We start from the raw sequence: 25,547 nt of genomic DNA, 5'->3' as shown, positions 1-25,547 counted from the left end.
TGCTTTAGGGGACTGATCGTACATAAGATCAGGGCTGGAGCTCCAGGAGGAAAGTGACCCGTGTCACACCCAGGAACTGAGAATGGGAAGCTGAGAACTCCCCCAACCACACCCCTGGAAGCACATGGCTCCCTAGTCACTATCCTCATCAGGAGCTCAGGGATTCCTCTCTAGCGGTGGGTGGCATCACCAAGCCCCCAGCGCACGCAGAGCAGGGAGCACACCCTGCCAGGAAGCAGCAGCGTCAGGCAAGCATGACACTGCATGTTGCCTGGGTAGGCGAGCGACTCTGCTGTGGACGTGCAGCTGGGACCTGCTTGAATTTTTCTGATCACGCACAGTTCTCCTGACATCCAGTCTTGTGCCATTCTGCTCCGTCAGCCTTGCGAAAGGGTTCAGATGAGCCCTGGACTTTGAGGCCCTTCTCAGCAGTGTTGTTAATTTTGAGTCTTTAATGGGATCTGTCCACCCCCAAGATACACACGGCAGGGCCAAAGCCTTCCCCATATGTGCAGAGGCTGGGGCGAGCCCAGGACGCTACCCCGCCAGTGCCAGCCCAGACAGATATGTGGTTCCCCAGAGCGTGTAGTTGATTGAAATGTGCGTCCCAGTCTTGTGCAGGGGAGCCCTGGGGACCATGACCAGATGCTGAGAGGCGCTGAGTTCAGTGGGTGCTCAGACCTCCTCCCTGCTCAGCCCCATCGCAGCCCCCCTGTCTCCCTGCCATGAACTCCGAGCTCACAGGAGATGGATTCTGGCAGCATGGGAGCTAATAAGCAAGACAGTGGAGCGCTCAGCGGAGCAGCGTTCCCTTTGATTAGTGACCTAATCCCCCAGGAGAGTGACGGCCCAGCTGGCAGCCGAACACATAGGAAAGTAGGTTACGTTGCTTGATTAGAGCGGGCCTTCAAAGAGCAGGGCTGGCACCGGCACTGGCACGGGCACCAGGGGCCACGGAAATGTCACCCTGATAAGACACTGAGTGTTGTGTACAATCCCTGAGCTCTAGGGACCAGCTCTCGATTAAGGGCTGGGAGTTTCCATTCTCAGCCCACGTCAGGCTCCATGTGGTGCCCCAGGGTTAGGTCAAGAGGAGGTGGCTGGAAGGTGCCCGTCTCCGGCTGTATTGTTCCTGCCACCGTGCAGCAGCCACACCCCTTTCAGCTGTGGCGAGTTTGGGGCTGGAGTCTGAACTCCTTGGGGCCTCCCCAGAGGTGGCATGATGGGACAATGCCAGGGCAAGCTCCCTTTGCCCTGTCCCTCTGCCAGCATGATTCCCCCTCACCCGCTGCGACCTCCGTGGGTGGAAGAGGAGGGTTCATTCTCCATGTTCATCAGGGCTTGGCCCCTCTGCTGAGGCTGCTGGCAAGAGGCCTGATCCCAGAAGTGGCTTTTGTGATGGGGACGACCTGGCTGCCAGAAGCTGAGCTGAGGTCCCCACCCGATTCAGTGCACACAGACCCCTGAGCGCTGGCAGCCGGGGTGGCTCCCAGCCAGCTCCAGATACGTCCCAGTGACCTGGAGGCAAAGAGGCCTGGTGCCCCAGTGCCAGCCCTTCCCTGCAGCGTTAACACTGACATCCTGTTAGCTCTGGAGCTGACCATGTATCCCAGGAGCTCAAATGCCAGCTGAGCTCCCAGTTTTCCACCTGGTCATCAAGCCTGGGCTCTGTGCAGCCTTCTAGACCTGCTCTGGATTTGGTCCCATTTCCATGCACTGGGCCAAGCCCCATAGCTTATCTAACAACATTCACGCAGTGCTCGGTGGTGGTGTCAGTGCTGAGAGGGGAGAGGGAACCTGCTTTTCCTCTGCCGGGGGCGTCTGACATCTGTCTGTGGCAGAACTGGTTGTGCAGCAGGGTGAGCAGCACAACTGGCCCTGCTGTGCCTGCGTCATTGGGAGGCGGCAGCAGTCCTGACTCTCTCGCAGGGTTTCTCTCGCAGAGGATACCGTTCTTTCCCCGTGTGATTTTGGAAGCAATTGGTTTGCACCAGTTGGTGCCAAGATAAATATCCTCCTCTCCCTCCCCCAGCCCTGAGCCGCATGTTCTAGTGTCCCTGTCTCTGAGCTGCAGATGATTCTCCCAGGACAGCTGCAGAAAAAGCCACCCAGGGGCTCCCCCACCCTACCTGTGTACATCAGGCTGAGGATCCCTGGCTTTGCTAAAAGCCACTGCCAGGACAGGAGAAGAGTGAAAGCAATTACTGGCCTTCCTGAGCAGGGAACTTTATAAACCTGCCATACGCTGCAGGAGCAGGGAAGCTGCAGCCTCATTCCCGCAGCTCTGGCAGGTCCTGGAGGGAAGGCAAAGCTTGCACCAGGCATGCCGCTTCCTCGGGCTGCCCTTCACTGGGGGCAAACACCCGCGTGGCTTTGTGCCCAAACGGGGGTATTTGGCAAGTGAATCTGCTGGGAAGGGAAGCCGGGCCAATGCGTATCTGCCTACGAGAGGGAGCTGTGTGAGGGGCAGGGATAACCTACCCCCTTGTGGTGGATCTCAAGAAAAATGTCACCTCGTGTGTGCTTCCTCTGCCCAGGAGGGAACATCATTCTGCAGCGCTGAGCGCCCAGGTGTGTGGTCTGTCACAACGAGGTCCCCTCTCTGCCATAAGAACACGGCTGCTACTCTGAAACCTGTCATAAGAACAGTGTTTGCCACACTGGATCCGACCATTGGTCCATCTGGCACCCTGGCTCTGGCTTCAGAATGCAGCGACACCTTCCTCCCCTGACCTGGCATTGCTGCGGGGGGAGTTATTCCACACACGTTTCTGCAGGCTGCCTGTGCCTGTTCTCCCAGCAGCATGTGCCCCTGGGGAGCAGAGGCGTGGGGTGATTTCTTCTCCCAGCTCACACACCCAAGCTACACATTAGCAATTTTCAAGCAAGGCGAGAGAGCAGGTCTCAGCAAAGGGGGTGCTGGCGGGAGAAGTCGTGCCCAAGCTGCTTGGTCACTGAGCAGGGGGGAGGTGACGCTTTCGGGAACCCGCCAGTGTTCAGGGGATTTGCAGTTTGATCCCGGACCTATCCAGGGCTTCTGCAGAAACAATGTTTCATTAAATGTTTCTCGACCCCTCCCCCCCACCCAGTTAAGGGGATTTGCAGTGCTGCACATTAACTAGTGCTGGGTTGTGAACTTTAGCCGCTGCTCCGAGGATCTGTGTATATTGTCCTGGAAATGGGGTTTAGTGGCTTTAATCTGGGTGGAGGACACTGCTGGGCTGAAATCGTTTCTCTTATCGTTTAGTAGAAACAATCTGACTTTAGGGGAAATAAATTAATCTGAGCTACAATTGCTTTGTATTTTGTGTCAATGTGTTAAACAAATGGAGAGCACCCCCCAGTTTAACTGTAAAGGCAACAGGCGCTTGTCCGTATGCAAGATAAGGGCTGCTGGTCCCGGCCATACACTCGTTAATAGCTCATAGCTTAATGTCTTGATTACACACTCACTTTGCTATTTTCACCCGTAGCTAAAGCAGAGCTGGCTGCCATGCCGAGGCTGCAGACAGACACAAGGGCCCGATCCCTTGAATCACAGCTGCACGGAGCAGGAGTCGGTTCCGGCAACTTGCAAGAGAGAGGCAGCTGCTGCTTTCCAGTAAACATGATGCTCTGAAGCCTCAGGTTAAAAGCGGTAAATAAATGACGAGAACAAGCACTTTGCTACAGCTCAATTACACCTGCGTCACCCCGCTGCCTGAGTCATTTCACACCATAATGAAGAATGGACTGCAGGGAGCAAGCCTGGGAGGGCCAGGGGCTAGCTGGGACCCAGTCTGACTTTCCCAGCTCTAGAAGGAGAGGAGAGGCATAAATTAAGCTCCCTATAAAGGATCTGGTCTGATCAGGGCCGGCCCTAGACCAAATGGCGCCCTAGGCGAGGAGCATCTTTGTTAAACTTTTGAATACCTTATTTTGTATTGCATTTGTAGCCCATTTCATGAGTTAGATGCATGATTTATCCCTGTCACATAAGACGATAAATTTGCACGCTAGGATCTGTAAATCTATTTATTCATGCCATATGTAAGCAAATAAAAATAATTTGTTTCCTCTAAATGTATAGAAACTTTTTAATTTAAAGAGTAATTGAAATGTACTAACATCAAGAAATTGAACTGTGCACCAACGTTGGGTGGACATAAGAACATAAGAGCGGCCATATTGGGTCAGACCAAAGGTCCATCTAGCCCAGTATCCTGCCTTCCAACAGTGGCCAATGCCAGGTGCCCCAGAGAGAATGAACAGCACAGGGAATCATCAAGTGATCCATCCCCTGTCGCCCATTCCCAGCTTCTGGCAAAACCAGTATTAAGTAGTGTTCCAGTAGGTGACAGCCTTAGAATGTTAACCCTAGTCCTGTTCTTTTTGCGGATACAGACTAACACGGCTGCTACTTTGAAACCTAGTCCTTTAGTGCCAAAGGTCGCTTTTCTCGCCTTTGCCCTCACGAACTGAAGCAGTGTCAGATCCAAAGACAGGCCAATGGCACTTTCAAGCGCTAAAATAGCAAGCAATGTCAGTCTCTCATTAGCCATCATCCATCGAAGATATGTTTTAATGAGCCTGAGCTTTGAAAAGCTGCACTCACCACTCGTGACTGTCATTGGCAGCATGAGCAGAATCCTCAAAGCTAGACACACATTAGGAAAAGTGTCCTCCAGCTCTGCATCATGCATGGATTGGAGAACTTGGAGTGGAACGTGCTTCCCGTGTGGCAAAATGGGATGGCTGTTGTCCAATTCGACAGAGAGGTCTTTAGCATCGATGTCCGAACACTCCCCATGTGTCAGCGTCCGCTGAAGGTCCAGTGAATTGTTCAACAGTCTTTTCCTGTCCCCTGGCACCTTACTAAGGTCATACAACCCTTCCTCCCCCCCCCCCCACCGCCTTCTTTTCATGGTGCTTCATTTGTCTGAACCTTTCTTCAATGGACACTCATGCAGTGTCAATGAGCGAGCAAAAAAACTCCCTCGTGAATTTTTCTTCCAAGCTTCCCATCACCTCATCTCTGCCCTCGTAACCAAACTGTCTCTTCTTCTGATGAATACAAGTTTCCTTGAAGACAGGCTCAAATCCTCAGTTTTCCACCATTTCTTTGGCACTAGTGATGGCATCTTCAAATCTGTTGTCTCTGTAGGCCACAATGAAATCAAGGCAGCTTCTCATCAAGGTCGCGATGTCGGAGTTTGTAATGCCTTGCTTACAACATTTTCTTGGAACAGGATATTGGGCCAAACCACAGTTGAGACCAGAAATTTGAAGTGAGTGATCTGGTTTGCCAGGCTTTGTGCCTCATGTCGGATTCTGGCCCTGGCTTTACTCGACTGCGCCGGTTCCACCAGGGTGTCATAAACCTCAGTCACTTGGTACCTCACTGGCCTTATGCTGTCTATGCAGCTCTCCCAGCGAGTGTCATTTAGCGGTTTCAGGGTTAGATTTGAAACATTGTCCGTGAGGATCTTCCACCTGATCGCTGATGCTGAAAACAGGGCATATATCCTTTGCAGTAGTCCGGAGAAAGAGATTGAATCTAAAGAAGATGACGCTGCGTCTGACACAACTAGGTTGAGGGAATGGCAGCCAGAGCTGTTTCTGTCATCACGCGAGGCTGATTCTTCCTTATCCTTTCTCTCCTTTTCATGTAAGCCAGATTTTTCTCTATTACTCCGCTTGTCATGTGAGCCACACTCTCCTTCACGCCGCCAGGAAACCTGGACGATTCTCCATCACTTTCCTCACATTTCCATTCCTTATCTTCAGGTAAATCTGCTAATTCCTTACTAACAGGAATTCTGTCATTTACGCTTCGCTCCTCAATTTCTTCTGCATTGGGACAATTGCTACTGCCTAAAGCCCTGTCTGTGTTGTTCTGTTTCAGATATTTTCCCATCAAATTTGCCCCTTGCTGCAAACTAGATTGCAATTGTGCTTTTCACTTCCCATACTGAGCTCCTGAAGGCTTCTTCCGGGGCATCTTTTATTTCCTACGGGGGGAAACAGACAGTATTAGGGAGAGCAAAAGTCCATGTTCTGCAGTCCCATCAAACAGTACGTGTTAAGCATAGCAAAAGAAGTAACTATTTCTTTTATATTGCTGCATAGATAGGGATTCGATAGATATCTCTGGTGTCTCATTAAATATGTCCTTTATTAGGCGCTACTTATACTCTTCAAGTCTTAAAACAAATACACTTTCACAGTTACACAATAAAGCAAGGTTCACAATATCGCAGCTGGGCTTTCACTTCATTCTTGTATCTCACTGACTGACTGGCGACGCCACGCCCCGTGAGGGCTGGGCTGACAACGTTCTTGGAGGTTCGAGGAAAATGTAGTTCTCAGAACGTTTGGAAGGTTCCACGAGATTCTACAGAAGTCCAGAACATTCTAGGAGGTTAGTGAAAAATGAATCCACACACGGAATACCTGGAACATTTTACTTCAAACGTTCTATTTTCCCTTTTGTCACTAACAACAAAAACAGCCCCCCCAAGCCCGGCACGCCCCAAGCCCAGCACCCCATGCGGTCGCCTGCACCTAAATCCGGCCCTGGTTCTGATCACTGCGCTGTGACAGCGCATGGCTGGCTCTCCCTACTCCCCTCACCGAGCACTGGAGAGTTACAGCCTCAGCAGAATAAGGTGCAGCCAAGTGAGGAAGACGTGACCAGTGGGGACTTACACAGGTTAATTCTCCTGTTTCCCTGCAGCATCAGCATTTTAGGGGGCGCTTCCTTGGTGTGGAGGTGTCTGGGTTTGTGGATCAAGCGTCTCCTCCAGCAGGAACACCCTCCCCAAGTGTGCTGCAGAATAGACAGCCGAGGAAGGACCCCTGTCTAGCAAATGGCTCTGCGCCGCATACAGGAAGGAACTCATGCCATAGCAGGGCAGACCTGTGCGCCATCTATGAGAATAACAACAGCACTTGTCATCCACAGATCTCAAAACGCTTTACGAAGGAGGTCAGAAACATCACCCCCATGGGACTGACAGGGAAACTGAGGCCCAGAGAGAAACAGCGATTTGCCAAAGGTCAGTGGCAGAGTCAAGAACGGAACGCCCTGGACTCCCCAATCTAGGCCAGTCTCCTGCCTCTCCCAGACATTAATGCTGCACATGTGGGAGGAAAGGACTTGGTCATTAGTTGTGCGCCCTGGTCTGACGTCACCCCGGGATGTGGGTCTGTCCTTTAGCTGGGGGCAGAAGGCGGCTGGCCCACAGGGCTCATTAGCCCACAGTGACCCGAGAGGTCTTTGTGCCCAAGTGCTCCCATCCCAGTGTCGGTCTTTCTGCAAGGAGGATCCGTCTCTTTGGGCTTTACCATCCCAATATTTGGGGCTTTCCTTCTGTCAGAGCAGTGCCACGGGAGCCCTCTTGGGACCAAGGCCCTGCTGTGCTAGGGGCTGTACAAAGAACTAGGGCAGGCCCTGCCCCCGTGCAGGTTTGGACAGAAGGCCAGGGACAAGGGGCAGCACCTATCGCATGGCCACCACAGCCGGCTTGAGGCCCGGAACAGCAGGCTAGGGAGGTGGGTGTGAGGATTGGAGGGGGGCGCAGAGGGTCCGGCTGGCCAGGCTCCTCCTCGGGCTGCTTGTTCTGGCTCGGTGGTGCTGTTATTGTAGGGTCGCTCCCGGAGCTGCCCCCCGGAGAGCGGGAGGGGAAGGCTCTGAACTGTCCCAGCCTCACCAACACCTGCGTCCTCCTGATGGTCGGGAGCAGAGCTGGGGGGTGAGTGGGGAGCCCCGGCCGGGCCTTGCCCCCCGCCGCTCCCAGCCCGGGCAGGCGCCGAGCCTGCCGCTCCCCCCGCTCCCCTGCCGGCGGGGGCGGGCCGGGGGCGTGCGTTGCGCCCGGGGAGGGGGAGGCGCCAGGCAGGCGGAGCTCGGCTCCGGGCAGCCCAGGGCCGGCGCCGCACAGCGGCTCCCAGTCCGGGCTCGGTGGCTGCGGCGCCTCCAGGTGCGAAGCGGGGAGCCCGCCTGGCCCCGGGCGCGGACCCCCCGCACCCCCATGCTGATGCTCCACGTGGCCGGGCCCCCCGCGGCCGGAGCCATGTCCCAGACCGAGGTGGATCTGTCCGGCTGCGGCATCGCCCTGGAGCCGGGGACCCCCGGCCGGGCAGCCCCGCTCCGCAGCCGGGGGCGCGAGAGCCGCCGCGGCTCCTACAGGTTCAGCCGGCGGAGCTCGGCCGAGCTGGAGCGGCTGGGTTACGAGGGGCCCCCGGGGTCCGGCCCGGCCGGGGCGCAGGAGGCGCGCGGGGACCCCCGGGCTCTCCAAGGCGCAGAGCCCGCGGCGCGCTCCGGCTCGGGCAGCGAGACCGGCGGCCAGACGCCCTCGCCGCCGCCCCCCGGCCGGGTCTCCCCGCGCGGCGCCCCCCCGGACGAGAGCCGCCGGGCGCAGGAGGAGAACGAGGAGATCGAGACCCGCGCCGTGGCCACCTCCCCGGACGGCCGGTTCCTCAAGTTCGACATCGAGATCGGCCGCGGCTCCTTCAAGACGGTCTACAAAGGGCTGGACACCGAGACCACCGTGGAGGTGGCCTGGTGCGAGCTGCAGGTGGGTGCGGGCCCGGGCCGGGAGCCCTCAACGGGGGCGGGGGTGATCGGGGCCAGGCGCCCTCAGGCAGGGGCGTGGGGGGGGCTGAGAGACACTGAACCAAACTGTAAACCCTGGACATGATGGAAAGCGCCCCCAGCGCCCCCCGTTCCAGCGCCTACGCCCTCAGGTGGGCCGGGGGGTCCCCGGGGCCGGCTGCTCGCCAGTGGTCACTTTGCTGCACAGCCTGTGGGAGGGCGGGGTGCTGCAGAGCCAGGAGCCCCCCGTCCCTTGGCACCTGGCTGGCCTGTGGTGGGGGGTGGGGGAGAATGGGGTCTCCTGAGTTCTGAGCGGGGAAGTGGGTGCCGCGGCTCCCGGAGGTGGCTGGCTGGGCAAGGCGCAGTCCCTTGGGGAGGAGGTAATGTTCTGCAGGGTCAGGAGCCAGGGTGCCTGAGAGTGGGGAGCTGGTTGGACCCTGATGTCTGACAAATTTGGGCGATTCTGTTTGGGATCCTTCCCCCACGCTCCAGGGGCTAGCGGAGCAGCTCCCCAGCACAGGGTCACAGCGACTGCAGGGCTGGGGCACCTCAGTCCGGCCAGCCAGCCGAGCAGGCTGCAAGGCCCCTGCTCAGGACCCAGCGTACCAAGCCCCACTCTGGGGCTGCCCCCTGCCCCCCAAGGTTCCCAGATCAATGGGGCTCTACTTCAGGTTAATCAGACGCTGCGCTGGGGCACAAGGCCGCCCCTTGGCACTCAGGCTCCAGGGGTAGGTCGGGGGTGAGGGCTGTGTGGGAGTTTCCCCAGCCCCTGGCCCTGGATTGCTGAGCTGGGCAGGTTGGAGTGAGGAGGGACTGACCAGCAGGACGGGCCTGGGCCCTGGCTCAGTGCTTTGGCGCTGCCTGTGGTGTTGGCAGGGCTAGGGCAGGCCGTTCGGCTGGGCCAACTTTTCTGCAGGTGCCAGGTCAGTGGCTCCTTTCACCGGAGGGGTTTAAGAAAGTCTGGGGTTTGTGGCTGGCCCAAGTGCCCCTTTGACGGCCCTGGGACTGAGCCGTGGGTCGGGTTGGGCTCTCCCGGACCCCCAAAGCTGAGTTCAAGACACGTCTCAGACTTCAGGTGGGGGCATGTGCGGGATGCTTCCCCCAGGTCCCTGCCCCCTCGTTCGGCTTCAGCCTCTTTCTTATTCCTTGGGCCTCCCATTCCCCAGAGATACTTGTGATACTGCGGCAGACTGGGGAAGAAGGAGCTCCGAGAAGGTGTGTGTGGGGATTGGGGCCACATCTGTTCATTTCTCCGTTATCTCTGGCTCCTGCAGCCCCAGGTCTCTCCGTAGTGGCCTCCCGTGGCTGGCACGCTAGACCTGTGATTTCTCTGACGTAGGAGAGCTGGCAGCAGCAGCCACAGATACTGAATTACCGTAATTCATGGCTATTCCCATTGGTGCCGTTTCTGCAGATGGACTGCAGCAACCAAGCAACGCCTGCCCTTGCCTACCTCCAGCATGGCTCAGATCCGTAGGTGCCCAGGTGCTGGGATCTTGGTGCTGTGCCAGATCTGCCATCAGAATGGCCAGACCGGATCAGACCAAAGGTCCATCTAGCCCAGTATCCTGTCTGCCGACAGCAGCCAGTGCCACGTGCCCCGAGGGAATGAACAGAACAGGGAATCGTCCAGCGATCCATCCCCTGCCGCCCATTCCCAACTTCTGGCATGTTGGGCCCTGGTGTGAAATGCTCCCAGCATCTCGCTGCTCTGGGCTCCTCAGAGCTCGGTTCTGCATCAATTGCAGCTTCCTGCATGGCTCATTCTCATCCCTTGGTGATGGCAGCGCCCGCAGCCAGCATGCCAATCCCTGCCCCATAGAGGTTGTAGTTGTGTATCAGGCCTTAAGTGCCAGGCTCTGGGCTTCCTTTTCTGCGTGCACTGCCCCGCCCATCAGAGGGGCTGCTTCAAACGCCAGCCTTGCCCCCATTGCCAGCTCTGCGCCGTGGTCTACAGAACTGGCCCCTTCACCTTCTGGTTTCGGGGCACTGCTGGCAGGTGTTGGAGGTGCCTCTGGAGTGTAGGTGGGGGTTACGGTTCCTCTCAGGTTCTCCTGACAGAGGCTAGTGTGGTGCCAGTGGCTTAATCAACAGAGATTTGTTGGTGGGCACCCGTGGCCGGTTTGTGTGACGCTGCCAGAAGCTCTGTGGTGTCCTTAGGGGCTGGATGCAGGAGCTGCTTTAACACACCCGGACCTGGCGCTTTCTGGTCTCCTGCCAGCTCTCCCATCCCTTCCTCCTCCAACCCCAGCCTCCCTCTGCTGGGGAGCTTGTGCTGAGAGGGGGCTGGTTTCTGTAGTCCCCATCCTCCTTCCTGCTGCAGCCAGTAGCAGGGCTGTATGGGGACTGTCCCTTCCGGAGGACCCCACATCTCCACATAACCCCTTGGGATGGGCTTCGGCTGCAGTCCAAAATCTCTGACCACCCTCGTCCTTGGGGCGGCTGGTGCAGCTGCGAGTTCCAAGTCCTTGTTTACACAGAAAAACGTGTCTTGCGAGTTTGTCTCCTGCCCCTAAAAGCAGCGTGGGGCGTCGCTGTGTGCGCGCCGATGGCTGCGTCTCCGGGTGGGCGGAGGGACTCCTGCATGGCAGCGGGTGGTTCTGGGAGGAAGGGGCATTGTACCCTGAGCAGCAGGCTGGCCCTTCGTGTCTGCCCACTGGAGCTTTGCTCTGTCTCCTGGAGTTTTCTCCCGAAGCTTCCCACCTTGCACACAAAGCGGAAGCCCCTTGGTATTAGTGGTGACGCTTCCCGGGGTCAAGCATTGAGGCCCTTTGCCCAGAGGTCACAGTCACACTCTCCGCAGTCAGCCCCATGGTGCCTGGCTTTTCCTGGGTGTGTAATTTGTGTGTCCCTCTGTGGGTTTGTCACGTGCTGTATCCTGTATTTGGGCCGTGCCAGGCATGTGCGTCCCTGGCCCGTTCTCCGCGCTCGCTGCTAGCGCAGCCTGGGGGGCATCTGGCCACCTGTCTTGGCCCCAGGTTGGTTCTCAACCCTGCCCCAGTGTTGCTGCTCCAGATTGAGTTGCCAGGCGGATCCCAGTCTCTCTCCACAGGCCACGTCAGAGGGCGCCCGTCAGGCTGAGAGCACGGGCCGTTTGCGAGGCTGGATCTGAGGTACCCAGCAGACGTCCTGCAGCCCTGCTGGGGAGGGGGCCGGGGGCCGTTTGTGTTGGTCTCTTAGCCTGGCTGGCAGTGTTTGGCGCGGCCAGGCCGGCTGTTGTGGGGATGGTGCCAGACGGCTTTCTGGTGTGCTTACAAAGTGATGCTGATTTGGGGGGCCACCGAGTGGGGGGCCTGTCTGCAGGCATCAGTGCTGAGCAGTGCCAGCCGCTCCGTGTGGGTCTGGCAGGCCAGCAGGCTGCACCTTCCCAGGAGGAGGTGGGGGATACAAAGCTCCTGCTGCCCCTTGAGTCCCAGGAAAGCACAAGAACAGCCACGTGGGTCAGAGCAAGGGTCCGTCGAGCCCAGTGTCCTCTCTGCCGCCAGCCTGCAGTGCCAGGGGCTGCCGAGGGAGTGACCAGAACAGACGGTCATTGAGCGCTCCATCCCCTGCCGCCCGGTCCGAGCTTCCGCGCCAGCCCTGGCTCGGCTGCCTCCTCCAGCTCTGCCGATACCCCTCGATCCTGATCTGCCCCCCGAGAGCTGTGCCAGTCCCCTCAGCTCTGACCCATGGCCCCCTGCTACCTCCCCCCCACAGAGCTCTGCCAGTCCCCTCAGCCCCGACCCCCCTGCTACCTCCCCCCCACAGAGCTCTGCCAGTCCCCTCAGCCCCGACCCACGGCCCCCTGCTACCTCCCCCCCACAGAGCTCTGCCAGTGCCCCTCGGTTAGGATTTCCTCATTCAGCATCTCTTGTCCCAAGCCCCCTGTGCCATGCAGAGCCAAGGAGCATGTGAGCAGACTTAACAAGCCTGTTTTTGAGCCCTAATCCTGCAGAGAATCAGCCGCTGTGGTACAAATATAGGAGTTTGTACCACAAATAAAAGTGGTTGTGGTTGTGCCCTTTCAGAAATAGCTTTGTCCTGCATTTGTCACACAGTTGTCATTTATTGCTTTTAAAATATAAACGGTCACTTGACCTCAGCCCTGACCCGCTATTCCAGTCCTGAGCTTCTCACCCAGCTGCCCTGCCCGTGCCCCTCACTCCCGACCCGCAGCCCTGCCGGTGCCCCTCACTAGCGACCTGCAGCCCCTGCTAGCCCAGCCCCGCCCCCCCCCCCCCGCCGGTGCCCCTCAGTCCTGGCCCGCAGCCCCTGCTAGCCCAGCCCTGCCCCCCCCAGCTCTGCCGGTGCCCATAGTCCTGGCCCGAAGCCCCCTGCTACCCCAGCCCTGCTCCCGCCGCCCCCAACTTTGTGGGTGCCCCTCAGTCCTGGCCCGGAGCCCCCTGCTACCCCAGCCCCGCCCCCCCAGCTCTGCCGGTGCCCCTCGGTCCTGGCCCGGAGCCCCCTGCTACCCCAGCCCTGGGCTTCCCACACATAATAGTCTTGGCCTGACACATTTCTGGTTTCTGAAATCAGGTTTAAAGCAGTGTTTTTATTGACCGATGCCGGGGGGATGCTGGGGGGGGCTGGGGAAACCAGAGGCCCAAAGTGGGTCCAACTGGTAAATATTTGTTTATCATGAGCGGTTTCCTGCAGGACCCCCCCCCCCCCACCGCCGTGGGCAGTGGCGCAGAGCCAAGAGCTGGAGTTGCCTGAACTGGCCAGGGCGTGTCTGCACGCTCTCTCCTTATGCACCGAGTGCTTGTCCCTTCCCCAGAGCCCGTGCTGCTGTGGGCGGAGCAGAGCTGAGGAAGGGGGGCTGGTGAACCCAAGCTGGGCCCCCCCAGGTGGACGTGAGCCCTTCAAGGGGGCAGGGGCCTCTGGGGTTGCAGTTTTACAGTGTCTGTGGTAGTGCCCCTGTGTGCTGGGTGCATCCCAAACACTGGCAGGACAGGCCTTGCTCCGGGGGCTTGTGGTCAGAGGCTGGGGGGGCCTGGGCAGGGACGGCACGGGGAGAGTGTCCGGTGGTGACCCAGAAGCCTGAGCTTGTCTTGTGCTTACAGGCCTCTCTGTACTGGCGCTGCACGGCTGGGGGTCGCGTTACACCGCAGGGAGGGGGGGGGCAGGGGCTCCTGGTGCGTTTCAGGTCCCTGGGGGCAGCCTCTGCGCCCACATGCCCAGCTGGGAACGCAGCTCCAGGCTGTCCTAGTGGCCCTTAGGTTCAGGGCAGGTGGGTAACATCTCCTCTGGTTACTGCTCCACTGGCCCCAGGGCAGCCCCCCCCCGCCGGTCGTTCTGGGTGTGAGTCCATGCAGCTTCTGGGTGGCAGAGCCCTGAGCCGGCCTCCCCATGGGTAGCAATACAGTGGGGGAGACCCCACGCTGGCTGCCCAGGCAGGGCAGACTGGGGCTGTGGCCTGTAGGCTGGGCGCTTGTTCTGCGCCTCAGACTGGCGCATGCTGGGACAGTGCTGCCCAGGTGCTCTGGTCACGGCCTGGCACAAGAGGCCCTGTACTCCCCGGTTACGCTGCGTGGTGTGGGCACCGCTGGGGGACCTGTTGATCTGTGGGAACGCCCCATTCCCTGGTCCAGGCAGTACCATTCCCTCTCCTGGGGGACTTGGCTCGAGCAGGGCTGTCAGTACTTGCCTGACCCTCAGGGCAGGGCTGGGTGTGTAAGGCGGTGCCAGGTGCCTGCTGACGAAGCCGCCTGGGGCTGCGCTGGGAGCCCCTTTCCGCCGGGCTGTGGTTGGGTTGGTGGGTTTCTGCCCCCACCAGACTGACCTGGGAGCCGCTTGTTCCAGGCCTGGTGGTTCCTGGTATGTGTTGGGGCTGTTGAGCTCCATGGGACCTAGGGAAACGATCTGCCCCCGGCACCCCACTAGCTGAGCAGCCGTGGGAGGGTTCGGCTCCTTGTGCCCAGGGGTGCTCTGACCATGGGTGCCAGTCAGGAAGTGAATGGAAGAGCTGAGTTGTTTTCAAGCTCCTGTGGGATGCGAGGGGTGAGGGACACAGAATCGCTGAACACATGGAGGCTGGGCCTCTGCTCCCAGCCTGGGAGGAGGCTCCGTAGAGGCGGGGGCTGATCTCTTCTCCAGGCGGCAGTTCTGTGCCAGCCACGCTCTTTCCCGGGTTGCTGTTTCTCTGGGGCAGCAGCGAGCTGGCTCCAGCTGGAGAGGTCTGTGGGGCCAGCCCAGGTGGGGATTTATGGCCGGGTGCTATTTCAGGGCCAGGCTGCACGCGCTATGGTGGCCTGCAGAGGCTTTTAGCTATAAATGCACCATAATTATGTAAATTGGTCCCCTCTCCAGGATGCTGGGCCCTGCACAATGGGGCTTTCAGAGGCTGCTGCTTGGCTCTGCTGCCCAGGGCATCACAGAGCTGGGTCTGTAGCCAGAGCCTCATAAACACCTTGGGAGAGGAAGAAACGTGTAAAAATACCACACCGCCTCCCCCAGCTCCACCTCGGCAGGGGCCAATGAGAGCAGCGGGGCGCCCGGGCTGGCAGCGGGACCTAGCAGTGAGATCCCGGCCGGCTCTGGCACTTGGGACTCGGTGGCTCTGGGTTGCTGAACTGCTGGGACCCCTCAGCTGGGAGTTGGGGCGGGAGGCAGACGGTGTCTGCAGAGCCCTCGGGGAGCTCAGTGGCGCTTCTCCAACACACGGCGAATCCCCGGCTTTGGGCTTTAATTCCAAGTGCTCATTGCTCGCCCCGGGTCCTCTCCTCATGTGCAGGACACACACTTACTGCAGCTTTTCTCCTGGTCCCGGTCCCCCTGCCCACAGGGACTGGCCAGAACTCCCTTGGTTCAGCCTTGCCCGGAGGAGGCCAGCCCTGCCTTGGCAAGTGGGGGGAGGGGGGGCTTCCATCCCAGCTTGTTAGACGGCTCCAGCGTCTGTGACCCAGAGCGTCGCACTGCTGTGCACGCGGCGGCTATTAGCGGGGTACATTGTGTCCCTGCCCTCCGGGCTGAGCGAGGCTGCTGGAGCTGGGGGGTGCATCACCTGGCAATGCATATGCTGAGCAGACGCCTTAGGGACCCTTCTCAGTGAGTGGAGCTGGGGGGGGTTGCTGCTGGCATTGCTTGGCAGAGCCCTCCTGGGGCTTGTTCGTTGGGCACAGGCCATCTTGGCCTGTGTGGAGCTGCTGGGGCACCTGGCCCACAAGGTGAACTTTCACCAAACATAGTGCTGCCGAAAGGGTGCCAGGACAGAACCCAGGCATCCTGGCTCCTAGCCCCTCCCTCGCCCAGTCGTAGCCCCCACATCTCAATGGTAATGTATCAAGAACGCTAAGCAGCATGTGCCAGCCTGGTTATTGCCCTCCGGGCATGGGGGGCACAGGACTGGAGGGCAGGCTGTGCCCTCGCAGCTCTGGGGGTGGCGTGATCCCCCCCTTGCATTCTAGCACTCCATCTGGGGGAGCCCGTATGCTCTGTCCAGGCACAGTGAGCCCCTGGGGTGGGGGGCAGCGTGGGGCTCTTCCTGTTCTCTCAGCAGCAGCTCGCAGGCTTGGGCAACAGATTCCGGAGTTCCTGGATCTGGTTCCTCGTGAGCACCTTGGGAGACGTGTGGCTTCCCGGAGCCCAGCCCTGTGCCAGGCCAGACCCCTCCCCTCCCCTCCCCCCTCTGGGTCTGGAAACTGGGGGTGGGGAGCTGCCCGGGGACTGTCTGGGGCTGGAATGCTCTCAGGTGACTCCCCAAGTGCTTCCGGCTGCTGTTTGTAATTAACTGAGGCTCAGCTGGTCCCTGACGAGTTTGCTGGGTCTCAGGTTGGTGCCACTGGATGTGTTGGTTGCTATTTCAGTTTGGGAGCACTTGTTCGAGAGAAGCCAAGGCTGGAATGGTGGTCTCCTCCTCGGTTGTACTAGCAGGGGCTGCTATGGGTCAGGACTGGCAGAGGAGGGGCTTGGAGATCAGTTCGCTTGCCCAGGATCTAAAAGGTGCCATTCATTGGTCTCGGCGGGTTCCCTGCTCTGGGCTGGGCTGGGTTAGGGCCCCGAACGTGGGTTTGAAAGGAGGGGATTGTGCACAGCCCCATGTGGGGCGCTGGGCAGCTGCAACTCAGCCACGGGGCCAGTTATGATGCAACGAAAACATTACGAAAGATTCCCGGGCTGATTTATGGCTCCTGCGAGCCAAGGGGCCGAGCGCACGGCTCCCTGGAGCCAGCAGCTTCCAGTGTTTAGGAACACGGCAGCCGCGAGCCGTTGGTTTCTTTGGCTGTCAGTGCAGGGATGTGGAGAGCTGTTCCAGCCGGGCAGCTCCGGATCCTGCCTGCACTCTGCCTGCTCGCTGCCTGGCGCTGGGGCAGGGGGGTCAGCCCTCCACAGGCTCCCATGGGCCCTGCTCTCATCAGGGAGGGGCAGAGGGGGGTGCTTGCTGTCGGATGTAGGGCTGCAGCCCTCCAGGAGCAGTGTTCCCGCTCCCAGCAGGCAGGGCCCTGCCAGGAAACGCCGCCCGCGCGGCACATTCGGCATTTCGAGCGCAGGCCAGGAATCGACCGGGGGCCATGGATGGAGTCAGCTCTTGCTGCTCCAGGCTCATGTCATTTCATGCGCCTGCCTTAAAGATACGCCAAGGCAAACTGGGCTCGCAGCGACTGCTGGCGTATCTCGCCTCCACGCCAGGCCCGGCTCCCCAGTATTATCACTGGCCAGGGCCAAGGAGAGAGCTGTGGCCCCGTAGCGCCCTGCGGGTGGGGGAACAGGAGTTCTGGCCCCTGTCTAGGGAGAGGGTGCCACAGGCCGGGCAGTGGCTGGCGCTGGGGCAGGGGGATCAGCCCTCCACTTGTGCCAGTTTCTCCGGACAGTGCTGGGTTCTACGAGGGAGCGAGCAGGGCAGCGACTCCAGGGCCTTGGGCACAGTTACCAGCATGCCAGCGGCCAGGCACGGCTCCAGGGGAGGGTTTGGTTTGTGGAGCACATGACAGGAATGCATGGGGACTCCAGAGCCTGGACAGCACGCAGGAGCGCTGTGGGGTGGGGGGCTGGAGGGGGGAGCGTGGGGGAGGCAATGGGAGGGGGGGCGGAGGAAGGGGTTGTGTGTGTGCTGAGCAGGACTCATGGGCGTTTGCCTGGCCTGTGGGCGGAGGGGAAGCTGTCCTGGCTGGCACCAGCAGCCCTGGTGAGGGGATGGAGCTGCCAGGCTGAGCCCCAGGGGGCAGGTGCCTGTGCCCTCCCTGCTGACCTTGGGGCTGGGCTCCTAGTCACGGTGCTTTAAGCCTCTGTCAAAGCTCCACTTCTGCTGCCACTTTAATTAACTTGAGCAGGAGGAACATGGAAAAACCGGGCCCAGAGCCTGACGCGCCTGTGCTGCCAACAAAGGCGGCATTGAGGCTCGCGTGGCCCCCTGCCATAAAGGTGCCCTGTGTCTGCACTCGCCAGCCGCCCGCCCGCTCTCCGAGGAGGCAGCAGGAATTGTTCCTTGTGTACGGGTGCAAGGCTGGCCCGAGGGGCCATGCTGGCTGGGCGGGAGACACTGGGGGGGCTATGCCAGGTGGAGGGGGCAGCCCAGGGCACGCTGCCCCTGTGCACACAAGTTGTCTCTTAGCCAGGGCATTGGCTGGCAGGAGCTGTGCTGGGGCGCTGAGCGCTCCCTCCTGTCTCTTGTCACAAGTTCTCAGGCTGCGAATTGGGATCCAACTACCTGGGCCCTGCTGAGCCGCGGGGTGGGGGGTGCTTGGCACCTGGGGGTCACCAGGCCTCGGCCCCCCCTTGTGCAGGGGCTGGTGACTGATGCCCCAGGACTGCTATGCTGGGGCGGAATCCCCAGTGGAAACGAGCCCCCGCGCGAACGCAGGTGCGTGCCCTGAGCTGGGGCACAAAGGCAGGCTGGGTGGGCTGCTGGGGAGGAGTCGGGTTTGCCCCCCCTTGGATAAAAGGTGGCGCCGATCTCCGGCCCTGCGCGGCCCACAGCTGCAGCAGGAGGTGCAGACACCGGTGGCTTTGTTGGTGTCACTCCGTGTCCACGTGGGCGCATGCCCAGCGCCGTGCGAGTGGGCAGCCTCCTCTGGCTGGGCTCACTGGGCGCAGGAGGGAGAGGGGCCCTGCGCTGCCTCACCAGCCAGTGACCTGCGTCCTCGCTGGAGAATCTCAGCGCTGGGCTGGGGGCGGCTTCTGTCTCGCTAACACCCCAGCGTGCTGCGTGGGCACCGTGCCCACTCCAGCCAGCCGCTGAAATGCTGGCCCAGTCCCTCCCTCCAGCCAGCATGTGGCTTAACAGGGGAGCAGCAAATCCAGAGTAAGCCAAAAAGTCTCACCCCTGCCCTGTCCCTGTCGGGCCCCTCTGCTCCCTGGAAGGGGCGGGGGAGACACGTCCTTCCCCTGCGGGGGCTGGCACACGGGGGGCTTGGTTTGGCCCCGGCTCTCTCTGTGCAGAGCCCGGCTGTTCGCTGGGCAAAGGGTCCTGCTGTCCCTGCTTGCTCTCTGGGGCTGGGAGGTGAGTGAATTTCCGCTCTTGTGCCCGCAGCCCCGGGCTGCTCTGTCCCCACCCGACACTCCATGTCCATCCTGACCCAGATACGGGCTGACTCTGGTGCTGATAAGCTGGGCCGGGGCGTTCTGGGGGAGTCTGGCAGCTGGGCTGCACAGTGCGTCCAGCCGGCGCGATTAGCGGCTGCCAGCTCCCCAGCCCTGCGCTGGCTCCAGGGCGTGGGGGGGCGGGGGGACGCTCTGCGTGGCCTTGCTGGTGCCATGGTGCCTGGCTCCGCTCGTCTCTGCTACGTGAGTAATGCTGCTGCCCTGGGCAGCGCCAGCGGCCCTCACGGGGCTGCTGGGACAGGCCATGGCTGCTGTCTATGCGGGGCACCGGTGCCCACGCAGCCAGTCTGGGCTCTGTACTGGGAGCTTGGCGTGGCCTTGCTGCCGTGTATGTGGCTGGCAAAGGGAGCCGGGAGGATGGATAGGGGAAACAATAGGGGTTCCATCTCTGGGTGGGAGCATGGAGGCTCTTAGTGGCTGGGTTGTTTTGAGGGGCTCCGTGGCAGGGGTATGGGGGAGCGAGAGAGGGGTTCCGTGGCAGGGGTATGGGGGAGCAAGGGGGGGCTCCATGGCAGGGGTATGGGGGAGCGAGGGGGGGCTCCGTGGCAGGGGTAAGGGGAAGCGAGTGGGGGCTCCGTGGCAGGGGTATGGGGGAGCGAGGGGGGGGGCCCGGGGGCGGGGGTATGGGGCTGGCTCAGGCCAGGACGGGTCCCTTGTGCCAGAGGGCGCCCCCCAGTGGCCACTCATGCCTCCCCTGTGGGTTCCTTGCAGACTCGGAAGCTGTCGAAGGCTGAACGGCAGCGCTTCAGTGAGGAGGTGGAGATGCTGAAGGGCCTGCAGCATCCCAATATTGTCCGCTTCTACGACTCCTGGAAGTCGGCCATCAAGGGCCAGATCTGCATCGTGCTGGTCACTGAGCTCATGACCTCGGGCACCCTGAAAACGTGAGCGGGGCTGGGCTGGCAGGGGGGAGGGCTCCGGGTTCTGGCTGGGTGGGGGTTGTGTGGCAGGCGGAGAGGGGGCACTGGGGCCTGTGGGGAGAGGGGGTAGGGTCCTAGCAGGTGGGGGGGGAGCCTGTCTGGCCTGCATGTGACGGCTGTGGTTGCTGGCACAGTGAGCTTGGCCGGCATGTGGGCCAGTTGCATTCCAAGCCGCCCCTGCCTGGCGTGAAGGGGCCGGGGCAGGATCCGGGCAGAGCTAGCAGCTCCTCTCGGCCAAGCTGGGCTGCAGCCGCATACCGGGGTGGGCCTGAGAACTGGTGGGGGTGCTGGGGCAAAGCCCAGGGCCTGCCAGGCGCTCCGCGACCCCCGAGCCCCCACTGCACAGCGTGTCGCCCGCCGGCTCAGGAACAGCTGTCAGTGCATCCCGGGCGCCCTTCTCTCGCCGTGCTGTGCTGCACCAGGCAGCGCCGGCTGCTCGCCGTCGCTAGGCCATGCTTGGCCCTTGACACCTGCGAAGCCGGCTGTGTGTGCTGCCTGGGTGAGAAGAGTCTCCACGCAGCCTGCGCCGGGACCCTGCTGCCCAGCTCCGTGGCGCCTGGCCGGGGGCAGCAGCTGGAGTCGCCCCCTCATGCCGCCCGTGTCGCCCTCGCAGCTACCTGAAGCGCTTCAAGGAGATGAAGCTGAAGGTCCTGCAGCGCTGGAGCCGGCAGATCCTCAAGGGGCTGCACTTCCTGCACACGCGCTCGCCCCCCATCATCCATCGCGACCTCAAGTGTGACAACATCTTCATCACCGGCCCCACCGGCTCCGTCAAGATCGGGGACCTGGGCCTGGCCACGCTCAAGCGGGCCTCCTTCGCCAAGAGCGTCATAGGTACCGGGGCGCTGGGCGTGCGAGCGGCCGGGCCCCTGGGGCGGGTTCCCCGGGATAGCCTGGCTGAGGGGCCACTCGCGGTCCGGGGGGCGCCCTGCGCCATGGGACCTCTGGGGTGGCCAACACCAGCCTGGCTCTGCTGAGCGCAGCCTCCCCTGCAGCCAGCCCCTCCCCCCCCCCCCCCAGGCCGGCAGGGTGTGGCTAGCCAGCCCCAAGGCGCAGCTTGGTGCTGAGTTGTGTCCCCCGCGCCCCCAGGCACCCCGGAGTTCATGGCCCCCGAGATGTACGAGGAGAAGTACGACGAGGCGGTGGATGTGTACGCCTTCGGCATGTGCATGCTGGAGATGGCCACCTCGGAGTACCCCTACTCGGAGTGCCAGAACGCCGCCCAGATCTACCGCAAGGTCACCTCGGTGAGTGGCTGCGTCTGCGCCTCGATGCGGGGACCCCCCAGCCGGCACCGCTCTGCCAGGGAAACCCCTCCCGCACCGGAGCCACTCTGGGGGCCCGGGGACACCTCCCCCCCGGAGCTGCTCAACCCCAGCCTGGCCCTTAGCTAAGACGTTCCCTCCTTCCTGAGGCTGCTCTGGGAGCAGCTCCACGCCCAGACCCTTGGGCAGAGATGCCCAGGTCAGCCGCTAGCCACGGCTGAGTTCTTGGGTCCCTTGTCTGGTGACAGAAGGGGGAGCCGAGCGGCTCTCCTGGACGCCCTTGCAGGCAGGCCCCATTCCCCCATAGCTGTGTCTCCCAGCTGCCCCTGCTCTGCTCCCCGCCGCAGGTTTCTGTCTGGCGGAGGCCGCGTGGCTGTCCACGCGCTGCTCCCTGGCGTGCCAGGACCTGGGAGCAGCAGCCTCCAGCGTTAATGGGGCGGAACCAGGAAGCTCTTTGTGAACCTGGTCCGCTCCGCTGCCCTGGGCCAGCCTGCAGCCTTAACGACCCTGAGCCAGCCAGATCCAGCGTGGTGCCGGTTTGCTCCATGACCTCCCGTCCCCTCGAACTGCTCTGCCCCCTCGCTCGGGGCAGGGAGGGGCATGGCCAGGGACTGGTGCTGGGTGGTTCTGCTCACTCTGAGCCACTGGCTCTTGCCTGCCTGAATCGGGGTCTCTGTCCCGGGGGTGAGGGGTGTTTCCTCCCGGCCCCTCCCTGTGGGGTCCCTTCCAAGCTCAACTTGCGGGTACTGGGAGTCAGGTCCCCGGAGCCAGAGGGCAGCCCCAGATGTCACTTGCTCACAGGGCCAGTCTCACCTCAGTCCAGCCCCCTGCACATTCAGGGATGTCTGCTCGCAGCGCTGCAGGGGGTGTCACAGCTGCTCGAGCACAGCCTGGCCTGGGACCTGCCTGACTGTCGGGATGTCTCCCTGCAGGGCATGAAACCCAACAGCTTCTACAAGGTGAAGGTGCCAGAGCTGAAGGAAATCATTGAGGGCTGCATTCGCATGAACAAGGCTGAGAGGTGGGCGCGGCAGGGCAGGAGTGTGGGGCCACAGGGCTTGGGGAGGGGGGGGGCTGAGATTGGGGGGGGGGCAGGGCTGTGGGGCTGGAGGCCTCTGGGGTAGAGGGGGCTGGCCGGGTTGGGCTGACGGCCCGGGTTCCAGATGAGCTAAGGTGCCCTGGTGCCGGCTCAGTCCATGTGCCGGGCTCTGTCCCGTGGTGCCAGTTGTGCTGGATGGGGTCCCTGTGCCGTATGGGTTCCCTGGCTGGGCAGCGGCCCCCCAGGGTCCCAGGCTGCGCTGACCCCGAACTGTCCGCCAGGTACACCATCCAGGACCTGCTGGACCACTCCTTCTTCCAGGAGGACACGGGGGTGCACGTGGAGCTGGCCGAGGAGGACGACGGCGTCAAGTCCGGCCTCAAGCTCTGGCTGCGCATGGACGACACCAAGAAACTGCACGGCAAGTACAAGGACAACAACGCCCTCGAGTTCCTCTTCGAGCTGCACAAGGACGTGGCCGAGGAGGTGGCCCAGGAGATGGTAGGTGCCCGTGGGGGGAGGGGGAGCAGCCCTGCCCCCACCTGGGATGGGGAGACAATGATCTGGGCCAGGCCCGGTCCCCTCCGCGGACCCACGCTGCCCACAGCTCTGGCGCAGGGGAAGCTGCTGGGATCTGTGCTGCTGGCTTGCCGCTGCCTGTAGCGGGCGCTGCTGCCTTGTGCAGGGGGCAGGGTCCGTTCTGGGGCAGCGATCGTCTTACCCTCTGCCTGGGCTGCCCCGGCGCAACCGAGCCCCATCCCTTAGTCCCCCCGTCCCTTGGTGCCCTGACCTCGCCTGTGCCCGGATCGCTCTGCCAGGCTGGGCCGGGGCAAGGACTGACGCGCCCCCCGCACCTCCTGCAGGTGACCCTGGGCTTTGTGTGCGAGGCGGACTACAAGCTGGTGGCCAAGGCGGTGCGGGACCGCGTGGTCACCATCAAGCGCAAGCGGGAGAAGGTGAAGCGGGTGCAGGATGAGCTGCGGCGCCAGGAGCAGGAGAAGCAGCCGGGCGTCCTGCCCCTGCTGGAGGAGCTGAAGTGCCCCCCGGTGCCTGCCACCCCCCAGGCCTCGCCGGCCACGCCTGGCTCCGGGGACTCTGTCTTTGGGGGCACCTTCCCCCCGGAGCCCGAGGAGCCCGAGGCAGATCAGCACCAGCACTTCCTGTACCGGCATACCAGCTACTCCTCCACCACCTGTACGTAGCCAGTGCGCGGGCACCGCGGGGCAGGGGGAGGGGTGTGGCTGGCATTGGCCTGCGTCTCCCTGGGGTGCAGAGAGAGCAGCTCCCAGCCTCTCATTGGCATCTGCGGCTGGCATGGTTGGGAGCCTGGAACGTGGCGCCCTGGCAGTGATGGCTCGAGGCAGCTGCTCCTGTTTCTCTCCCGTTCTCCCGGGGAAGGGGGGCGAGAAACGGCAGCTCCTGGGGGGAGCCTGCCCTGGCCCTCCCCCATGGGCAGCTGGCAGCCAGGATTTGGTGGGCTGGGCCCCTGGGCTGGCCACTCACCCTGCTCTCTGCTCCCCAGCTGACTGCGAGACGGACGGGTACCTGAGCTCCTCTGGGTTCGTGGACTCGCCCGACCTGTCCCTCTGCCACTCGGGCACCTTCTCCACCGGGGACCCTTCCAGCCCACCAGCTGCCCAGTCAGAGAGCTGCTTCCCCGTGGTGAGTGGGGCCTGGCGCTGCCACAGGGGCACCTGGCGCTCCCCTTTGGGGGGCTGCTGGGGGTGCCAGGATGCCCCCTCACTCCGGCTTCTCCCCGCAGAGCATCGCAGTGAGCTCGCCCATGGAGCGCCTGCCGTCTGCCCCGGCCAGCGAGTTCTCTTCCCCAGTGGACAGGTACGTCTGGGCCCTGCTCCGTCAGCGCTGTGCCCCCAGCCCCTTGGTGGAGGAGTCAGCTATTGCCCCCCTGGGAGGTGGTGGCCGGAAGGGGCTGGGACAGGTCGCTGAGAGGGGGATCAGGGTGGGTTACGGGGGATATTGGGCTGGGGCAGGTGGGATCGGCCATTAGTAACTCTTGCCCCTGTGCTGTGGTGCTACGGCCTCCCCCCAGCTACGCGTCTGACGTGGCGTCCGGCCTGAGCGACGGCTGCGAAGGGCTCTCGGCCAGCGAGCAGAACGCCAAGCTGCCGGCCAAGCGGGCTTCGGGGAAGCTGCTGCGGCGCCGAGCCAGATCGAGGCTGCGCATCACCAACGTAAGCGCCACCGGCACCTGCCCTGCCTTCGCCCACAGGCTCCGAGGGGCGGAAGTTCGCTGTGAATGGGAGTGTGGGGCAGGGGCTGTCGGGGGGAGGTCAGGGTGGCAGGGAACGGGGGGCCGATCTCCCTGGTTCCTAGCTGGCCCTGGCCCCATGGGGGCACCGCGGCGGCTGCTCCAGCGCCCCGGGTCCCGCTCTCCTGCCCTGTGTGGATGTGCAGTTCACAGGGAACGACGCGGGGGGCAGAAGCGCCGATCGGCCCTTCATGTTTCCATTGAGGGGGCAAAAGGGCCCCCCAAACCCACCCATCTGCACAGGCTGAGAAGCGGGGCTGGCACAGGCCTGGTACCGCAAGCGCTGGCCCCCCCTGTGCGTTACCTGGCTCCCGGCGGGGGGTGGCGGGGGGGGTCTCCGCAGCTGCCTGTGAGCTGCCCCTGCCCCGCAGATCTCGGACAAGAGCGACCGGGTGGTGGAGTGCCAGTTGCAGACCTACAACAACAAGATGGTGACCTTCAAGTTCGACCTGGACGGGGACAACCCGGAGGAGATTGCGGCCGTCATGGTGAGTGCAGGGCCTGGCTGGGCTCGGCAGGGTTTGGGGGGCCCACGCCCAGCACTGACCCACCTGCTCGGCCCCACAGGTCAATAACGAGTTCATCCTCCAGTCGGAGCAGGACAGCTTCATCCATCGGATCCAGGACATCATCCAGCGCGTGGAGACCCTGCTGCGCAAGGACGGGCGTGGTGCCACCGGGGCGGCTGGCAGCCCGCAGCCTGAGAGCCTGTCGCCCTCTGCCACCAGCAACGGCCTCCCGGTGAGCCCCCCTCGTCCCTCGATGAGCCGCGCCCCCCCTCTCGTCCCCTGGTGAGCAGTGCCCCCGCCATCCTCCCGCTCGTCCCCCGGTGAGCAGCCCGCCCGCTGCCCTCCCCCTCGTCCCCTGGTGAGCAGTGCCCCCCCGTCCTCCCCCTCGTCCCCCGGTGAGCCGCGCCCCCCCTCGTCCCCCGGTGAGCCGCGCCCCCCCTCGTCCCCCGGTGAGC

The 25,547-nt window shown here is 62.3% G+C and overlaps 1 protein-coding gene across 1 annotated transcript in view; it reads left to right on the top strand.

Annotated features, from left to right (window-relative positions):
* Positions 1-7,947: 7,947 nt before the first annotated feature.
* The window catches only part of WNK4 (WNK lysine deficient protein kinase 4), a 22,826-nt gene continuing 5,226 nt past the window's right edge, over positions 7,948-25,547 (top strand). Inside the window, exons 1-12 of the mRNA XM_029912221.1 lie at positions 7,948-8,555; positions 19,802-19,974; positions 20,624-20,844; positions 21,100-21,257; positions 22,208-22,296; positions 22,596-22,815; positions 23,178-23,508; positions 23,837-23,976; positions 24,077-24,150; positions 24,365-24,506; positions 24,955-25,071; positions 25,151-25,324. Of these exons, the coding sequence (XP_029768081.1) occupies positions 8,010-8,555; positions 19,802-19,974; positions 20,624-20,844; positions 21,100-21,257; positions 22,208-22,296; positions 22,596-22,815; positions 23,178-23,508; positions 23,837-23,976; positions 24,077-24,150; positions 24,365-24,506; positions 24,955-25,071; positions 25,151-25,324 (2,385 nt within the window). The 5' untranslated portion in view covers positions 7,948-8,009. The remainder of the gene's footprint in view (positions 8,556-19,801; positions 19,975-20,623; positions 20,845-21,099; positions 21,258-22,207; positions 22,297-22,595; positions 22,816-23,177; positions 23,509-23,836; positions 23,977-24,076; positions 24,151-24,364; positions 24,507-24,954; positions 25,072-25,150; positions 25,325-25,547) is intronic.

The sequence above is a fragment of the Terrapene carolina genome, unplaced genomic scaffold (genome assembly GCF_002925995.2).
Source record: "Terrapene carolina triunguis isolate 2854851 unplaced genomic scaffold, T_m_triunguis-2.0 Scaffold193, whole genome shotgun sequence".
In the NCBI taxonomy this organism is placed as follows: Eukaryota; Metazoa; Chordata; order Testudines; family Emydidae; genus Terrapene; species Terrapene triunguis.
Note: the sequence above shows the minus strand (reverse complement) of the source record. Positions and strands in the feature narration are given on the sequence as shown.